Source organism: Melanerpes formicivorus, unplaced genomic scaffold (assembly GCF_026170545.1).
Source record: "Melanerpes formicivorus ecotype bairdi unplaced genomic scaffold, bMelFor1.0.p_v2 SCAF_25, whole genome shotgun sequence".
Taxonomy (NCBI): Eukaryota; Metazoa; Chordata; class Aves; order Piciformes; family Picidae; genus Melanerpes; species Melanerpes formicivorus.
In genome coordinates, this window is record NW_027142377.1 from 881284 (window position 1) to 895645 (window position 14362).

General features: G+C 55.5%; 1 protein-coding gene across 5 annotated transcripts in view; it reads right to left on the reverse strand.

The window, feature by feature from the left end:
- Positions 1-14362, reverse strand: part of SHLD1 (shieldin complex subunit 1) — a 63937-nt gene that overhangs the window by 1646 nt on the left and 47929 nt on the right. For 4 of the 5 annotated variants that reach the window (XM_068153020.1, XM_068153021.1, XM_068153022.1 and 1 more), the window contains one exon: positions 1893-2976. In XM_068153020.1, the coding sequence (XP_068009121.1) occupies positions 2456-2976 (521 nt within the window). In that variant the 3' untranslated portion in view covers positions 1893-2455. Of the gene's footprint in view, positions 1-558; positions 707-836; positions 950-1892; positions 2977-14362 lie in introns of those variants that run through there. The other variant, XR_010989109.1, reaches the window with a different exon arrangement.

The window sequence follows — 14362 nt, forward strand, 5'->3', positions numbered from 1 at the left end:
ACACCCCATGGGGCTGAGGCTAGCCCTCACCTTTTACCTCCCCTGCATTTCACTGGACTCACTTCACTTCCTCCCTCCACTCAGCACTGGGGAGGCCACACCTGCAGTGCTGGGCTCAGTTCTGGGCCCTCACTGCAAGAAGGACATTGAGGAGCTGGAGAAGGTCCAGAGAAGGGCAAGAAAGCTGGGGAGGAGCAGCTGAGGGAGCTGGGGGTGTTTAGTGTGGAGAAGAGAAGGCTGAGGGGAGACCTCCTTGCTCTCTGCAGCTCCCTGAGAGGAGGCTGGAGCCAGGTGGGGGTTGGGCTCTGCTCCCAGTATCAGGTGATAGGATGAGAAGAAATGGCCTCAAGTTGCCCAGGGGAGGTTCAGGTTGGAGATGAGGAACACTTTCTCTGCTGCAAGAGTGGTCAGGCACTGGCCCAGGCTGCCCAGGGAGGTGGTGGAGTCCCCACCCCTGGAGGTGTTCCAGAAACCTGTGGCCATGGTGGTGCTGGGAGGATGGTTGGGCTGGATGATCCCAGAGATCTTTCCCAACCTTTATGACTCCAAGTTTCTCACCTGCTCCAGAGATGTTTCTTCCCAGGAGCCTTTGCCCTTCCTTCTCCCTCAGTGCCAGGCACAGCTCTGGTGGTGTCAGCTCATGGGCAGGAGCTGAAGGTTGTAGCTGGAAGCCAGCAGCATGCAGGACACAGCAGGAGCTCCTCACCTGCCAAGGGTGCAGACTGCTCCAGAAATTCTGTTCTTCAGCTGCACAGAGCTCCTGCCAAGCCCCTGCCAAGCTTTGGGGCTGAGTCATAACCCCAGCTTTGCAGCTGCAGCCAATGTGCTCTGCCTACATTGCTCTTCAAAAGCAGCTTCATGTCCTCCTCTGCCAGCATCTCTCTTGGTGCTCTTGCAGCAGCCTCCTTTGCTCTGCTTGGTCCTTGCACGCAGCTCCTTTCCTAAAGAGCTGAAGGGGAAGGACTCCTCTTAGTCCTTTTTTGATTTTTTTCCAGCATCAGAAACTTGTAGGAAGAAAATGGAGAAGTTGAAGGTGGTGGCTGCACAGCTGCAAGAGCCTGGAGGAGCTGGAGCAGAAGCCTTGCCTCCCCCTCTGGCCCTCAGTGTGGTGACCCCCGGTGGGACCCCAGTTTTGCTTCACACAGCTTCCCAACTGCAACTGCCTCCTTCTACCATCATTTGAAACCACTGGCCACAAACAGGCAACATCTTTTCCAAACCTCCCTCCAAAAAGCAGATTAAAATAGGCAGCAGCTGGGCTTTCTCCAGGCCCCAGGAGGGGCACCCTCTGAGCACCCTTTGGAGTTGTTCTTTCTCACAGCTCCAAAGAGGGGCTCCAGGCAGGGAGCTCCCATTTGTTACAAGTGCCTCTGGGGCTGATCCAGAGTCAGACTAGAGTCCATGAGCACCCCTTTTCTCTTCCACCAAAACCTAGCAGGTATCTCTCAAGCATCAGTAGCAGCAGGACTCTCCAAAAGAACTCTTCTTCCTGAGAAGAAGTGACAGGAGGAGGGGAAGTAGCCTCAAGTTGCCCCAAGGCAGGTTGAAGTTGGAGGTTAGAAGAGACTTCCTCACTGGAAGGGTTCTCAAAGCCTGGCAGAGGCTGCCCAGGGAGGTGGTTGAATGCCCATCTCTGCAGGTGTTTGAAGAGGCAGAGATGTGGTGTTGAGGGCCATGGCTTAGCCTCAGAGTGGTTGGGCCTGGGGGATCTGGAAGGGCTTTTCCAGCCCAAACTGTTCTGTGATCCTACCTGCTTTCACCTTGGAACACCTGGCAAAGGAGAGAGCTGCATTCCTCTCCTCTTGTGGTGGAGAGATGGGGGGGAGCTGTTTAGGAAGGAACTGAGCAAGCCAAACAGGCTGGCTGTCAGCAGGCCTGGAGACACAGCAGGATCCAGCACAGCCAGCTTTATTGAAAGGCAATGAACAGTGAGTGGGCAAAGGAATGCTGAGTGTCACTCTCTGCACTGCAGCCTTCTTGAACTCAACAGCAGCACCTGAGCTGTAAGATCCCAGTGAAGTGCTCCCTCAAATGGTTCCTCCAGAAGTGGAGCTGCTCATTTCACAGCAGGATTGCCCAGGGAACCCAAGCTCCAACAGGTCTCAGCTCCTACCACCCTATAGCTGCCCCACAGCACTTAGCTCCCCCTTTAGCTGGGCCACTGCTCAGCTGGGGGAGGGATGGAGGGAAACCCCCAGTCTTGGGTGGTAGCTACAAATCACCATGGCTGGTGATTCACCACCCACCCCCATTCCCCAACCACAGCAGGCAACACATTCCAGGCAGCTGGATGGGCACCTGCTCCTGCTGCAGACAAGGCCTGCTCCAGAGGAGCCCCTGCAGGCCTTGTGTGGTGTTCAAGGTGGTGCCAAGAGGAAGAGAGTCTACCCAGGGAACTGCCCTCTCTGCAGAGTGAAAGCAGAGCTCCAGTGGCAGGGACAGGCCATGGGCCTGCTCACTTCTGCTGTGGCACCCCAGGGCTGTGCTCTCTGGCTCTGTGCTTCAAAAGGAGTTGCAGGACATCATCTGAGAGCCCAGGTGTTCTCTGGCTGGCTCCCAGCGTGCCTGCTCCTTCAGCTGGCACTGCAAAGCAAGCAGCAGTGGGGTGGTTTGGAAAGACCTTGCAGCCATCTCTGTTGAGCACCAGCTGGGCCATCTGCAGGCAGCGTGAGGCATACTTGGTCCCATCCTGGTGTGCCAGCTCTGAAAGCCTCTCTGACAGGCACTGTGCTGCAGCCTCGTAGGTGGGACCCCTCCTGTCTGGCCTCCTTCTGCAGTACCTTTGGTAGAAGTCATCCAGAGCTGCCCTGATGCTGGTATCTTCTGCACTGTCAGGCTGACAGAGGAAGGAGGGAGCAGCACTGCTGGGCTCAGGGGGCTCAGGCTGCCCTGCTACTGAAGAACATCTCAGGGTGGCTTCCTCCCAGCCTCCAGCAGAAAAACTCACAGGAACTGCAGAGGGGGAAGTGCTCTCTCCTGCAAGCACAAGATCAATGAAACTCATTAGTCACCAGCTCATCCCTGGGGCAAAGTCCTTTGGTGTCCCTCCTTCCCCACAGTCTGCTGAGCACTGCATCAAACTGTGCTGGCCTGCTGGAGGGACCTGCTGCACAGGTTCACACAAGGTGGGCTGGGTTTGGGCATCTCAACAGCTCAGAGATTGGGCGTGGGCAGGGACACCTCCCACCAGCCCAGCTTGCTCAAGGCCTCATCCAACCTGGCCTTCAACACCTCCAGGGAGGGGACAGCCACAACCTCCCTGGGCAACCTGTGCCAGTGTCTCCCCACCCTCACTGTGAAGAGTTTCTTCCTCATCTCCAGTCTCAGTCTGCCCTCTTCCAGCTCAAAGCCACTGCCCTGCTCTGGACAGGCTCCAGCCCCTCAGTGTCCTTCCTGCAGTGAGGGCTCAGAGCTGAACACAGCACTCCAGGTGTGGCCTCCCCAGTGCTGAGCACAGGGGGATGGTCACCTCCTGGCCCTGCTGCCCACCCTGCTTCTGACCCAAGCCAGGAAGCCATTGGCTTTCTTGGCCCCCTGGGCACTGCTGGCTCATGCTCAGTGACTGCCAACCAGCACCCCCAGGGCCCTCTCCCAGCTGCAGCTTTCCAACCACACATTCCCAGGTGTGGAGCTCCACATGGGGTTGTGGTGACCCAGGTCCAGGACATGGCTCCTGGCTTGCTGAACTTCACCCAGTGAGCCTTGGCCCATGGCTCTGACCTGTCCAGACCCTGCTGCAAAGCCTCCCTCCCCTCTAGCAGCTGGACACAGCCACCCAGCTTGGGGTCACCTGCAGACTTCCTGAGGGTACCCCAATGCCCTCACCCAGATCACTGATGAAGATATTAAAGGGGACAGGCCCCAGCACTGAGCCCTGGGGGACACCACTGGTGATTGGGCAGCAGCCAGACTTTCCCTCCTTCTCTGCTGCCCCACATCTCTGGACAGCAGTCAGGGCTGTGGTTCTCTTCTGCTCCAATGCCACCTAGGAGGTTGCTTTGTGCATGCCCATGCTGGACACAGCAGCAGCACAGAGAGGCTTGGCAGTGGTGTGACCAGGATGAGCAGCAAGCCACACCACAGCTTCTTGCTGGTAGAGCCTGCAGAAGGAGACCTTGAGTGGGGCTCTGGTGCCCAGGGACCGCCTCTCACTGCAGTCTCATCTCCAAGCCCGCTGTGCCAGCGTGTTTGCCAAGCACCTGAGTCACCAGCAAGAGCACTTTGCAGGGCAGACAGAGGTTGCACAGCCACCATCTGCCACTTCCAGCAGCCGGAAGCAGCTTGGGCTGCTCTGAACCCAGGAGACACATAGCAGGATGCAGGTGACCAGACCACATGCACAGGGCACCTCAGTGTGGTGGCAGAAAGTTGTTCTCCCCCTCCCAGGGCACAAAGAGACACCTTCCTGGCCACCAGTGCTCAGAGAGCCAGCCTAAGGAGACCTGTGTTAAGCCAATTTCTCTCTGCCTCTCTCCTCCTACCTCTACTTTCAGCTTTCTTTCCAGTGTCACCTCCAGTTCTGCACCTTTAAATAGAACTCTCCCTCCTCCTGCAATGTGTCATCTCCAACAGAACAAAGAAGAGGCTCAGTGACCTTCTTTAACATCCATCCACACTATCAGAGTAGCAGATGAGGAGAACAGGTCCATTGTGCACCAACAGCTTCTCAGCCCTGCTGCCAGTGTTCCCCATGGGCTCAGCTCTGGGGAGGCCATGCCTGGAGTCCTGGGTTCAGTTCAGGGGCCCTCTCTACAAGAAAGACATTGAGGGGCTGGAGAGAATCCAGAGAAGGGCAAGGAAGGGTCTGGAGAACAGGGCTGGGGAGGAGCAGCTGAGGGACTTGGAGGTGTTCGATCTGGAGGAGAGGAGGCTGAGAGGAGACCTCACTGCTCTCTACAGCTCCCTGAGAGGAGGCTGGAGCCCAGTGGGGGTTGGGCTCCGCTCCCTGGGAACAAGTGACTGGAGGAGAGGAAATGGCCTCAAGGTGCCCCAGGGGAGGTTTCAGTTGGACATTAGAAGAAGCTTCTTGGTTGAAAGGGCTCTCAAAGCCTGTCAGAGGCTGCCCAGGGAGGTGGTTGAATGCCCATCCCTGGAGGTGTTCAAGACACCTGTGGGCATGGCACTTTGGGACATGGCTGAGAGGCCATGATGGTATCAGTCTGAGGGTTGGACTGGATAGTCTTGGAGGTCTCTTCCAAGCCAAACAGTTGTATGACTCTATGATTCTCACTCATTTATGCTACTAAGTGTGTAGCAAGGGGGGAAAGCCCAAGCCCCCATGCCCAGGGCCGCAGCAGCTGCAGCGGGTCATCACTCATGCCTTGAAGCCACCAGCACACCAGGGACAGACAGCAGTCTCTGTCCTGCCAGCTGCACTTCCACTGCCTGCTCATTGAAGTTCTGCCTCTGCAGCTTGTTAGCAGAAGACCTGGGGGCTGCCAGAAGGATGTTCTTTTGTCTTTCTAAACCCAGTGATGAAAATTTAAAGCCTCCATCTGGCCCCAGCACACAGCCCCACGGCCCTAAGCACACAGGCAAAGCCTGCCTTGGCTTCAGGCCACTTGCAGTGGGGTTCCAGCTCTGCAGCTCGGTTATCTGCACTGCTACCAAGGCAGCTCACGCCATGGGCTGAGCCTCCTGCTGTGGAACTGGGTTCAGGCACACACAGAGTGGAAAAGGAGGCATCCTTCAACCAGCAGAGCTCCTGCACTGCTGGCTTCCAAGGATGCCCCAGTGCAGGTGGGCAGGGAGCCCTGCAGCTGCTGGTGCCTCACCAGCCTGTGATCTCTGGCTCTGTGCCTCGCAGGGGCTTAGCTGGGAGGCAGCAGCTGCTAATTCACAATCCACAGGATGGGTTGGGTTGGAAGGGACCTTGAAGCCCATCCAGTTCCAACCCTCCTGCCATGGCCAAGGACACCTCCCACCAGTCCAGCCTGCTCAAGCCCTCATCCAGCCCGGCTTTGAACACCTCCAAGGAGGGGACAGGATGGGAGAGTGGGGGCTGTTCAGCCTGGAGAAGAGAAGGCTCCAGGCAGACCTCAGAGAAGCCTCCCAGTACCTGAAGGGAGTTACAGGAGAGCTGAGGAAGGACTTTTAACAATGCGTTGGAGTGCCAGGATGAGAGGGAATGGATTGAAGCTCGAGGAGGGCAGATTGAGACTGGAGATGAGTGAGGATGGGGAGACACTGGCACAGGCTGCCCAGGGAGGCTGTGGCTGCCTCCTCCCTGGAGGTGTTGAAGGCCAGGCTGGATGAGGCCTTGAGCCAACTGGGCTGGTGGGAGGTGTCCCTGCCCCTGGCAGGGAGTTGGGACTGGATGGCCTTTGAGGTCCCTTCCAACCCATTCTATCAAGCTGTGAATAGCAGTGGGTAGAGGCCAGGACTGAGACAGCCTCCCTGCTCCCTGCTGCAGGTGTGTGGTGTGAGAAGTTTGGGTTCAGTTTGTGTGCAGTCAGACACAAGAAAGGATTCCAGGGAAGCACCAACCCTTCCCTTTGTGCCTTGGCTCCCTCAGGAGTTTCCAGTCCAAGCAAAACCAAAAGGCTGCCCAATGGTGAAGTGCTGCTCAGGTGCAGCAGGCAAGCACAGCACGTGCTCCCTGGGCACTGCCCCAAGTGTCACACTCGGGGTGAAGCTCTGCCCCACGCCCAGGGCACAGCTGCTGTCTGCTGTGCCACACTTGTAAGGCAGCCAGAAAGCTGCTAAATAAACTCATTCAGAGAAAGCTCTCCTTGAACACACTGCATCTAATGAACCCCAGAGCAGCTCAGCTACAGTAGCAACTCCAAATCAGCCCCCCTTTATGTGCTGGAAGCACCACTGCCACCTCACCAACCTGTTCCTAAGCAACCAGGCTCCACAGCCCAGGGCAGCAGGCATGGGCAGAACCAGCAGCATTCCTGCCAGCCCTCAGAGCTGTGCCCCAGGAGCCTGCTGACAATGGGTGCTGGAGGTCACAGACTCACAGATGGCACTGAGCCTCCAAGGGCACCTTGTGCACCCCCCCTGCACCCAACAGGGACACCTCCAGCTAGAGCAGGCTGCACAGGGACACAGCCAGGCTCAGCTTCAATGGCTCCAGGCATGGGGCCTCAAGCCCAGCCCTGGGCAGCCTGGGCCAGTGTCTCACCACTCTCCTTGGGCACAACTTCCTCCTGAGGGCCAACCTCAAGCTGCCCTGCTCCACTTTCAAACCATTGCCCCTGGGCCTAGCACTCCAAGCCCTTCTGAACAGTCCCTCCCCAGCCTGCCTGCAGCTCCCCTGCAGATACTGAACTGCAGCTCTGAGGTCTCCCTGGAGCCTTCTCCTCTCCAGGCTGAACAGCCCCAGCTCCCTCAGCCTGTCCCCATAGAGAGGTGCTCCACCCCTCTGATCATCTTGATGGCCCTGGCCTGCACCCATAAGGGCAACAGCAGACCTGCAAAGATCTTTGTAGTTCTTTGTAATTCTTTTAACCTGAAACATTTCTGCCCAGCTTAAAGAGTTTTGTTCCAAATGGCCTAATGCAAACCTAACTCCAACAGCTTGGATTCTGTGAGTGTAGTAAATACATCTGGCTCTTGCCTAAATGAAACAGGCAGTTCTGAAACAAACACTCCAGCCAGGGTTTGCTGCTCAGGCTTTGGCACTGGCCTTCAGACTCTGTTTCCCAGGGGTGTTTGTAGATCCAATGCAGAGAGCATGAGGATGTCATTAGTCTGTGTTCTGCTACCCTGACAGCTCACTTGCTTCACCTGCACACAGGAGGCTGTCCTAGCTCCAGTGCTGTGTAACATAGAATCATAGACCTGTCAGGGTTGGAAGGGACCTCAAGGAGCAGCCAGCTCCAACACCCCTGTTGCCATGGGCAGGGACACCTCACACTACAGCAGGTTGCTCACAGCCACAGCCAGCCTGGCCTGAAAAACCTCCAGGCAGGAGGCTTCCACCACCTCCCTGGGCAACCTGTGCCAGTCTCTCACCACCCTCATGGGCAAGAACTTCTTCCTAAGATCCAATCTGAATCTCCCCACTCTGGTTTTGCTCCATTCTCCTCCACTTCCTCTTGCTCAAACTCAGTGCTGGAGGTTCCTCCTGAGTCTGAAGACAACAGGAGATAGATGTGATGCTTCCTCTGGCTGGAAAATGGTTCATGCATTAAGGGCACAAAACAGGCTGGCACCCTGGAGGGAGCAATTGAATCAGGATAAAATAAAGGTCACTGGGAATGAAAAGCAAACAAACATCTGTCTGTCTGCACAGAGCCTCAGCTGTACCCTCAGTGCCACCTCCTCCAAGAACTGCCACTTGTTCCTTCTAATAAAGCAATGAAAGGCCAGGCTGCCACAACAGGGACACCCAGGAATTCAGAGATGAAGGGGTTTCAACAGAGCTGGAGGCAGAAGGTGGTAACAGCAGCACTTCTGACTAGGGGCTACCCTGATGTAAGGCAGCCCCATGGAGAGAGACCTTGGAGTGCTGGCGGGCAGCAAGTTCTGCAGGGGACAGCCATGTGCACTTGTGGCCAAGAGAGCCAAGGGCATCTTGGGGTACAGGAAGAAAAGTGTGGCCAGCAGGGCTAGGGAGGTTCTGCTCCCCCTCTGCTCTGCCCTGCTGAGACCACATCTGGAACACTGTGTCCAGTCTGGGGCTCCCCACTTCAAGAGAGACAGAGACCTGCTGGGGAGAGTCCAAGGGAGAGCTACAAGAAGGTGTGAAGAAAGGCTGAGAGCCCTGGGGCTGTTTAGTCTGGAGAGGAGAAGGCTGAGAGGGGATCTGATCAATGTCTATCAATAGCTGAGGGCTGGGGGTCAGGAGGAAGGTTCCAGGCTCTGTTTGGTGGTGCCCAGGGACAGGACAAGGCACAACAGGCCCAAGCTGAAACCCAGGAGGTTCCACCTCAACATAAGGAGAAACTTCTTTGGTATGGGGTTGCTGGAGGCCTGGAGCAGGCTGCCCAGAGAGGTTGTGGAGTCTCCTTCTCTGGAGCTTTTCCAACCCCACCTGGCTGTGTTCCTGTGTGCCCTGCCCTGGGTGACGCTGCTCTGGCAGGGAGCTTGGACTGGGTGACCTCTGGAGGTCCCTTCCAACCCATTAACATTCTGTGATTCTGCCATCCAATTCCAAGCAGAAGACAAACAACAAATCAAGTGAAGCCATGCTGGAGAAGACATACAAGGTTCATCTCTGGCTGTGCTCCTGACCTGCATCAGCACTGCCATGTGCTGCAGAGCTTCAAAGACCTTCTCTTTTTTTTCTTCTTCTTCTTCTTTGCTTTTGAGCCTCCAGCTCACCCATGAAGGGCTGAGTCATCCTCCTGCCAAGCAGTGAGGAAAAGGAGGCAGAGGAAAAGTTGTTTCCATCAGCTCCTGATGGACAAAGCAATGACACTGCAGAGAACACCGGGTCAGACCCACAACAACACAGCCCTGGCTCCAGCCCCTCCACATCTCTCTTGGATTGAGCTGCCCCAAACTGGACCCAGCCCTGGAGGTGTGGCCTGCCCAGAGCTGAGGCCCAGAGGACAATGCCCTCCCTGCTCCTGCTGGACACAGCATTGATGATCCCAGCCAGGAGACCACTGGCTCTCTCGGCCACCTGGGCACACTGCTGGCTCCTCTTCAGCTGCTTGGCCATTAGCACCCCCAGCTCCCTTTCTGCCAGCAGCTTTCCAGCCACACTGCCCCAAGCCTGCAGCACTGCTTATGTCAGTGGGGGCCTCTACACAGCTGCACAAGGGTCTGACTGTGCTGCAGAGATCAGGCTCCCAAGAAAGACTTTCAAAGATTGCATCCAAGGCAGGAGGCAGAAGTTGTTTCCTCAACTACAAGACAAGAAGCTCAAGAGGAGCCAGCAGTGAGCACTTGCAGCCCAGAGAGCCAAGCAGAGCCTGGGCTGCAGCAAGAGAAGCACAGCCAGCAGGGCCAGGGAGGGGATTCTCCCCCTCTGCTCCACTCTGCTCAGACCCCACCTGGAGCACTGTGTCGAGCTCTGGAGCCTCTCTTCCAGGAAGGATATGGAGGTGCTGGTAGGGGTCCAGAGAAGGGCCACGAGGGTGAGCAGAGGGCTGGAGCTGCTCTGCCCTGGAGACAGACTGAGAGAGTTGGGGTTGTGCAGTCTGGAGAGGAGAAGGCTCCCAGGAGACCTTCTTGTGGCTTTGCAGTATCTGAAGGGGGCTCCAAGAAAGCTGGGGAGGGACTTTGGGGGGTGTCAGGGAGTGATAGGACTGAGGGGAATGAAGCAAAACTAGAAGTGGGGAGATTGAGACTGGATGTCAGGAAGAAGTTTTTGCCCATGAGGGTGGTGAGAGACTGGCACAGGTTGCCCAGGGAGGTGGTGGAAGCCTCCTGCCTGGAGGTTTTTCAGGCCAGGCTGGCTGTGGCTGTGAGCAACCTGCTGTAGTGTGAGGTGTCCCTGCCCATGGCAGGGGGGTTGGAACTGGATGCTCCTTGGGATCCCTTCCAATCCTGACCAGAATTCTATGATTCTATGAGTCTAAGACACAACTTTTCCTCACCTTGTAGGAAATGAATTGAAGGCAAATTGGAACTAAATGGAAATAATGGACCAAAGAAGAAAAGAAAATAAATGAAGCTTTTGAAAGTTAATTTACATGAGAGGAGACAAAAGGATTTGGAAGTGTTTAGCCTAAGGTGAGTGAAGAGAAATGCCACCCTGGCTCTGGGTAAATCAGATTACAGCCAGCTCAGCTGGCCAGCAGCATCCAGCAGGAACACTTGGGCCTGTGATCCAGGTTACAACATCAACTAATCACCCTGCAAAATCAGAGCTTCTCTTAGGTTCACCTGCAAAAAAAGCCACCCAGGAGATGAGCTTTTAATTGTTTGCACTGCAGACACAAACAAAAAGCCCTGATCAACTTACTGGGCTGGAGAGAGGTAATTATTGTGCTGCAGCTGCAGCTGCAGCTGCAAGAGCAATCCTCTGACAGCTCCACCTTTAATCTGCCCTTGTGTTCAGGGAGGGCATTTGCACAAATTCATTGCTGTTTTGTTTTCCCTTAGATTTGAGGGGGGTTGAGATAAAAATCTGCTCAGACAGGATGCAAAACTCAATTAGAGCCCAGTGTCAGGCCCTCCTGGTGCTAGCTAGAGACACAGGCTGCAGACCAAGCCTAATGAAAGCTCCCTGCCTCAGCTGGCAGTTTAATTTCCTTCCACAGCAAATGACAAACTCCTCAGCTCTCTGCAAATATTAAAAAGAAGAAGGCAAACAGATGTCTGAGTAGATATGAAAGGAAGACAATTCAGAAAAGTTTGGGGGCCTGGCAAGAAGCCAAGGCAGATTTTAGTAAGTGCTCCCTAATGCGCTGCTTCATTCTGCAGGCACCCAGAGGGCACAGCGTGGAGGAGGGAGCACAGACTGGTTGAGGTTGGAAAAGCCCTTTTGGCTCTTCCATCCCAGCCAGTCTCCAACTCTGCCAAGGCTGGGGCTGAGCCATGGCCCTCAGCACCACAGCTCTGCCTCTCTCAAACACCTCCAGGGATGGGCATTCAACCACCTCCCTGGGCAGCCTCTGCCAGGCTTTGAGAACCCTTTCAACTAAGAAGTTTCTACTAATGTCCAACTGAAACTTCCCCTGGGGCAACTTGAGGCCATTTGCTCTCCCTCTGTCACTTGATCCTAGGGAGAAGAGTCCAACCCCCACCTGGCTCCAGCCTCCTCTCAGGGAGCTGTAGAGAGCAAGTAGGTCTCCCCTCAGTCTCCTCTTCTCCACACTAAACACCCCCAGCTCCCTCAGCTGCTCCTCTCCAGCCCTCTTCTCCAGACCCTGCCCCACCTTCCTTGCCCTTCTCTGGACCCTCTCCAGCCCCTCAATGTCCTTCTTACAGTGAGGGCCTCAAAACTCCTCTGCTTCTCACAAGCCCTGTTCTCCAGAGCCCTCAACAGCACTCTGTTAAATTTGAAATCCACAGAGTTGAAAAAGTGGTTAGCAGGAGATGCCAACACCTTCAGAGCACCTTCCCCAGCACTCTCTCAGAGATTCACAGGATGGGTTGGGTTGGAAGGGACCTGAAAGCTCATCCAGTTCCATCCCCCTGCCATGGGCAGGGACGCCTCCCACCAGCCCAGCTTGCTCAAAGCCTCATCCAGCCTGGCCTTGAACACCTCCAGGGAGCAAGCAGCCACAGCCTCCCTGGACAGTGATGTGTTCCCCAGATCAACGTGGACTGCAGCATTCACAACCTACCCTCTGCATGCTCAGGGGTGGCAAGGGAGGAAGTGAAGCAGCATCACACAGTGCAGACATTCATGCCACTGCCCTGGCCCCTCCTAAACTTGGTCTCAAGTCCTTCCCCAGCAGCCACAGGATTCTGCAGTGCTCCCACAATGGTCACCCTGGCTATGGTATTGGGCTGGAGGCTTCTTCTGCTAAGAGCAAAGCAGACTGCACTGCAGAGGGTGGTGAGACTCTGCAATAGGTAGCCCAGGGAGGTTGTGGCTGCCCCCTCCCTGGAGGTGTTCAAGGCCTGGTTAGATGGGGTGCTGGACAACCTGGGCTGGGGGAGAAGCATCCCTGGACTGGATGATCTCTAGAAGTCTCTTCCAACCCCTAACAGTGTGATTCTCTGACAGTGTCAGGTCATGCCAGGGCTTTGGGCAACCTATCTGGTTGAGGATGCCCCTGCCACACTGCAGAGGAGGTTGGACTAAATGACCTTTGGAAGTCCCTTCCAAACCAGACCATTCTGTGCTCCTCTGACTCTCCCTTTTGTCTCAGTGTTCTGCCTTTCAGCAGCAGCTCAGGTGCACCAAAGCACATCTGACACACTGATGTTTTTCCAAGAGCACACTAAGCTTTAGGGAGGATTCAGATGGACCTTCAGATGCCAGAATGTTCCCACCCAAGGTAAACCAGAGATGGGTTTGGCCATGGTGATACAGAAAGGGCAAAGCAGGAGTTAAAGCACCAGAGTCACAGAGATAATGTTCCAACAGATGCAGAGCTGAGAACATTCACCTCTTCTCCAGGTTACCAACAGCAGCAAGAAGGAGCAGGGACACCGATATTGCAATCTGAGTGAGTTATCACCAACCAGATGGAGCTCTAGAGACCATTTAAGCTCCCTAAGTAGTTTAGCTCCTGCCTAATTAGTTATGTTCCCTGATAACAGGCAGTCATGATAACAACCTGTCTGGCATGACCCAGCAGCACCCAGAGCCAAGGACATGGTCCATCTGTGAGCACAGTAAGCAGAAACCAGAAGGTGCTCTGATGCACACCGTCTCCTGTCCCCCTTGGGCTGTTCTGACTGCACAGCATCCAACCAACCTGCCACAGGGAGGGGCAAGACACCCTCCCAGGGGCCTTATTCCCAGCAGCTGGGCTCCAAGTGAATATCCCAGAATCATGGAATTCTGGTCAGGGTTGGAAAGGACCTCAAGGAGCAGCCAGTTCCATTTCCCCCCCCCCACCATGGGCAGAGACACCTCACACTACAGCAGGTTGCTCACAGCCACAGCCAGCCTGGCCTGAAAAACCTCCAGGCAGGAGGCTTCCACCACCTCCCTGGGCAACCTGTGCCAGTCTCTCACCACCCTCATGGGCAAGAACTTCTTCCTGATATCCAATTATCATCTCCCCACTTCTAGTTTTGCTCCATTCCCCCCAGTCCTATCACTCCCTGACACCCTCAAAAGTCCCTCCCCAGCTTTCTTGGAGCCCCCTTCAGATCCTGCAAGGCCACAAGAAGGTCTCCTGGGAACCTTCTCCTCTCCAGACTGAACAACCCCAACTCTCTCAGTCTGTCTCCAGAGCAGAGCAGCTCCATCCCTCTGCTCACCCTCATGGCCCTTCTCTGGACACTTTCCAGCACTTCCAGATCCTTCCTGGAAGAGAGGCTCCAGAACTGGACACAGTGCTCTGAACAACCTCAACTCTCTCAGCTCTGCTCTAAGTAGCCCCATCTCTGCTCTAAGCAGAGGAGTCCCTGGAGTAACTGAGCTGAGGGCTGGTCCATTCCAAATGACCTGAACTTTATAGTCACAAAATCACTGAGGACCTTTAGTTATCAGAGACCTTCAAGATCATGCAGTCCAACCTTCAACCCAACACTGCAGGACCACCACTAAATCATGTCCACAATTCACTTAAACACCTCCAGGGATGGTGACTCCACCAGTGGTGTGGTCAGGCCATTCCAGTGTTTGCAGCTCCCACAGCGCCTGTGCTCCCACCATGACTCCTCCTTGTGCAGGCAGAGGAAGCCTGGCAGGTGTGCCTGTGGCAGTGGGGTGCCTGCAGTGGCCACCTAAAGCTTGAGTCCTTCTCTCATCTCTGCACCCCTGAGGAAAATGAGAGGGGGTGGTGTCTGCTTCTGTTCCATTCCTTGCTCCCTTCTTTCACCACAGCTGGACATG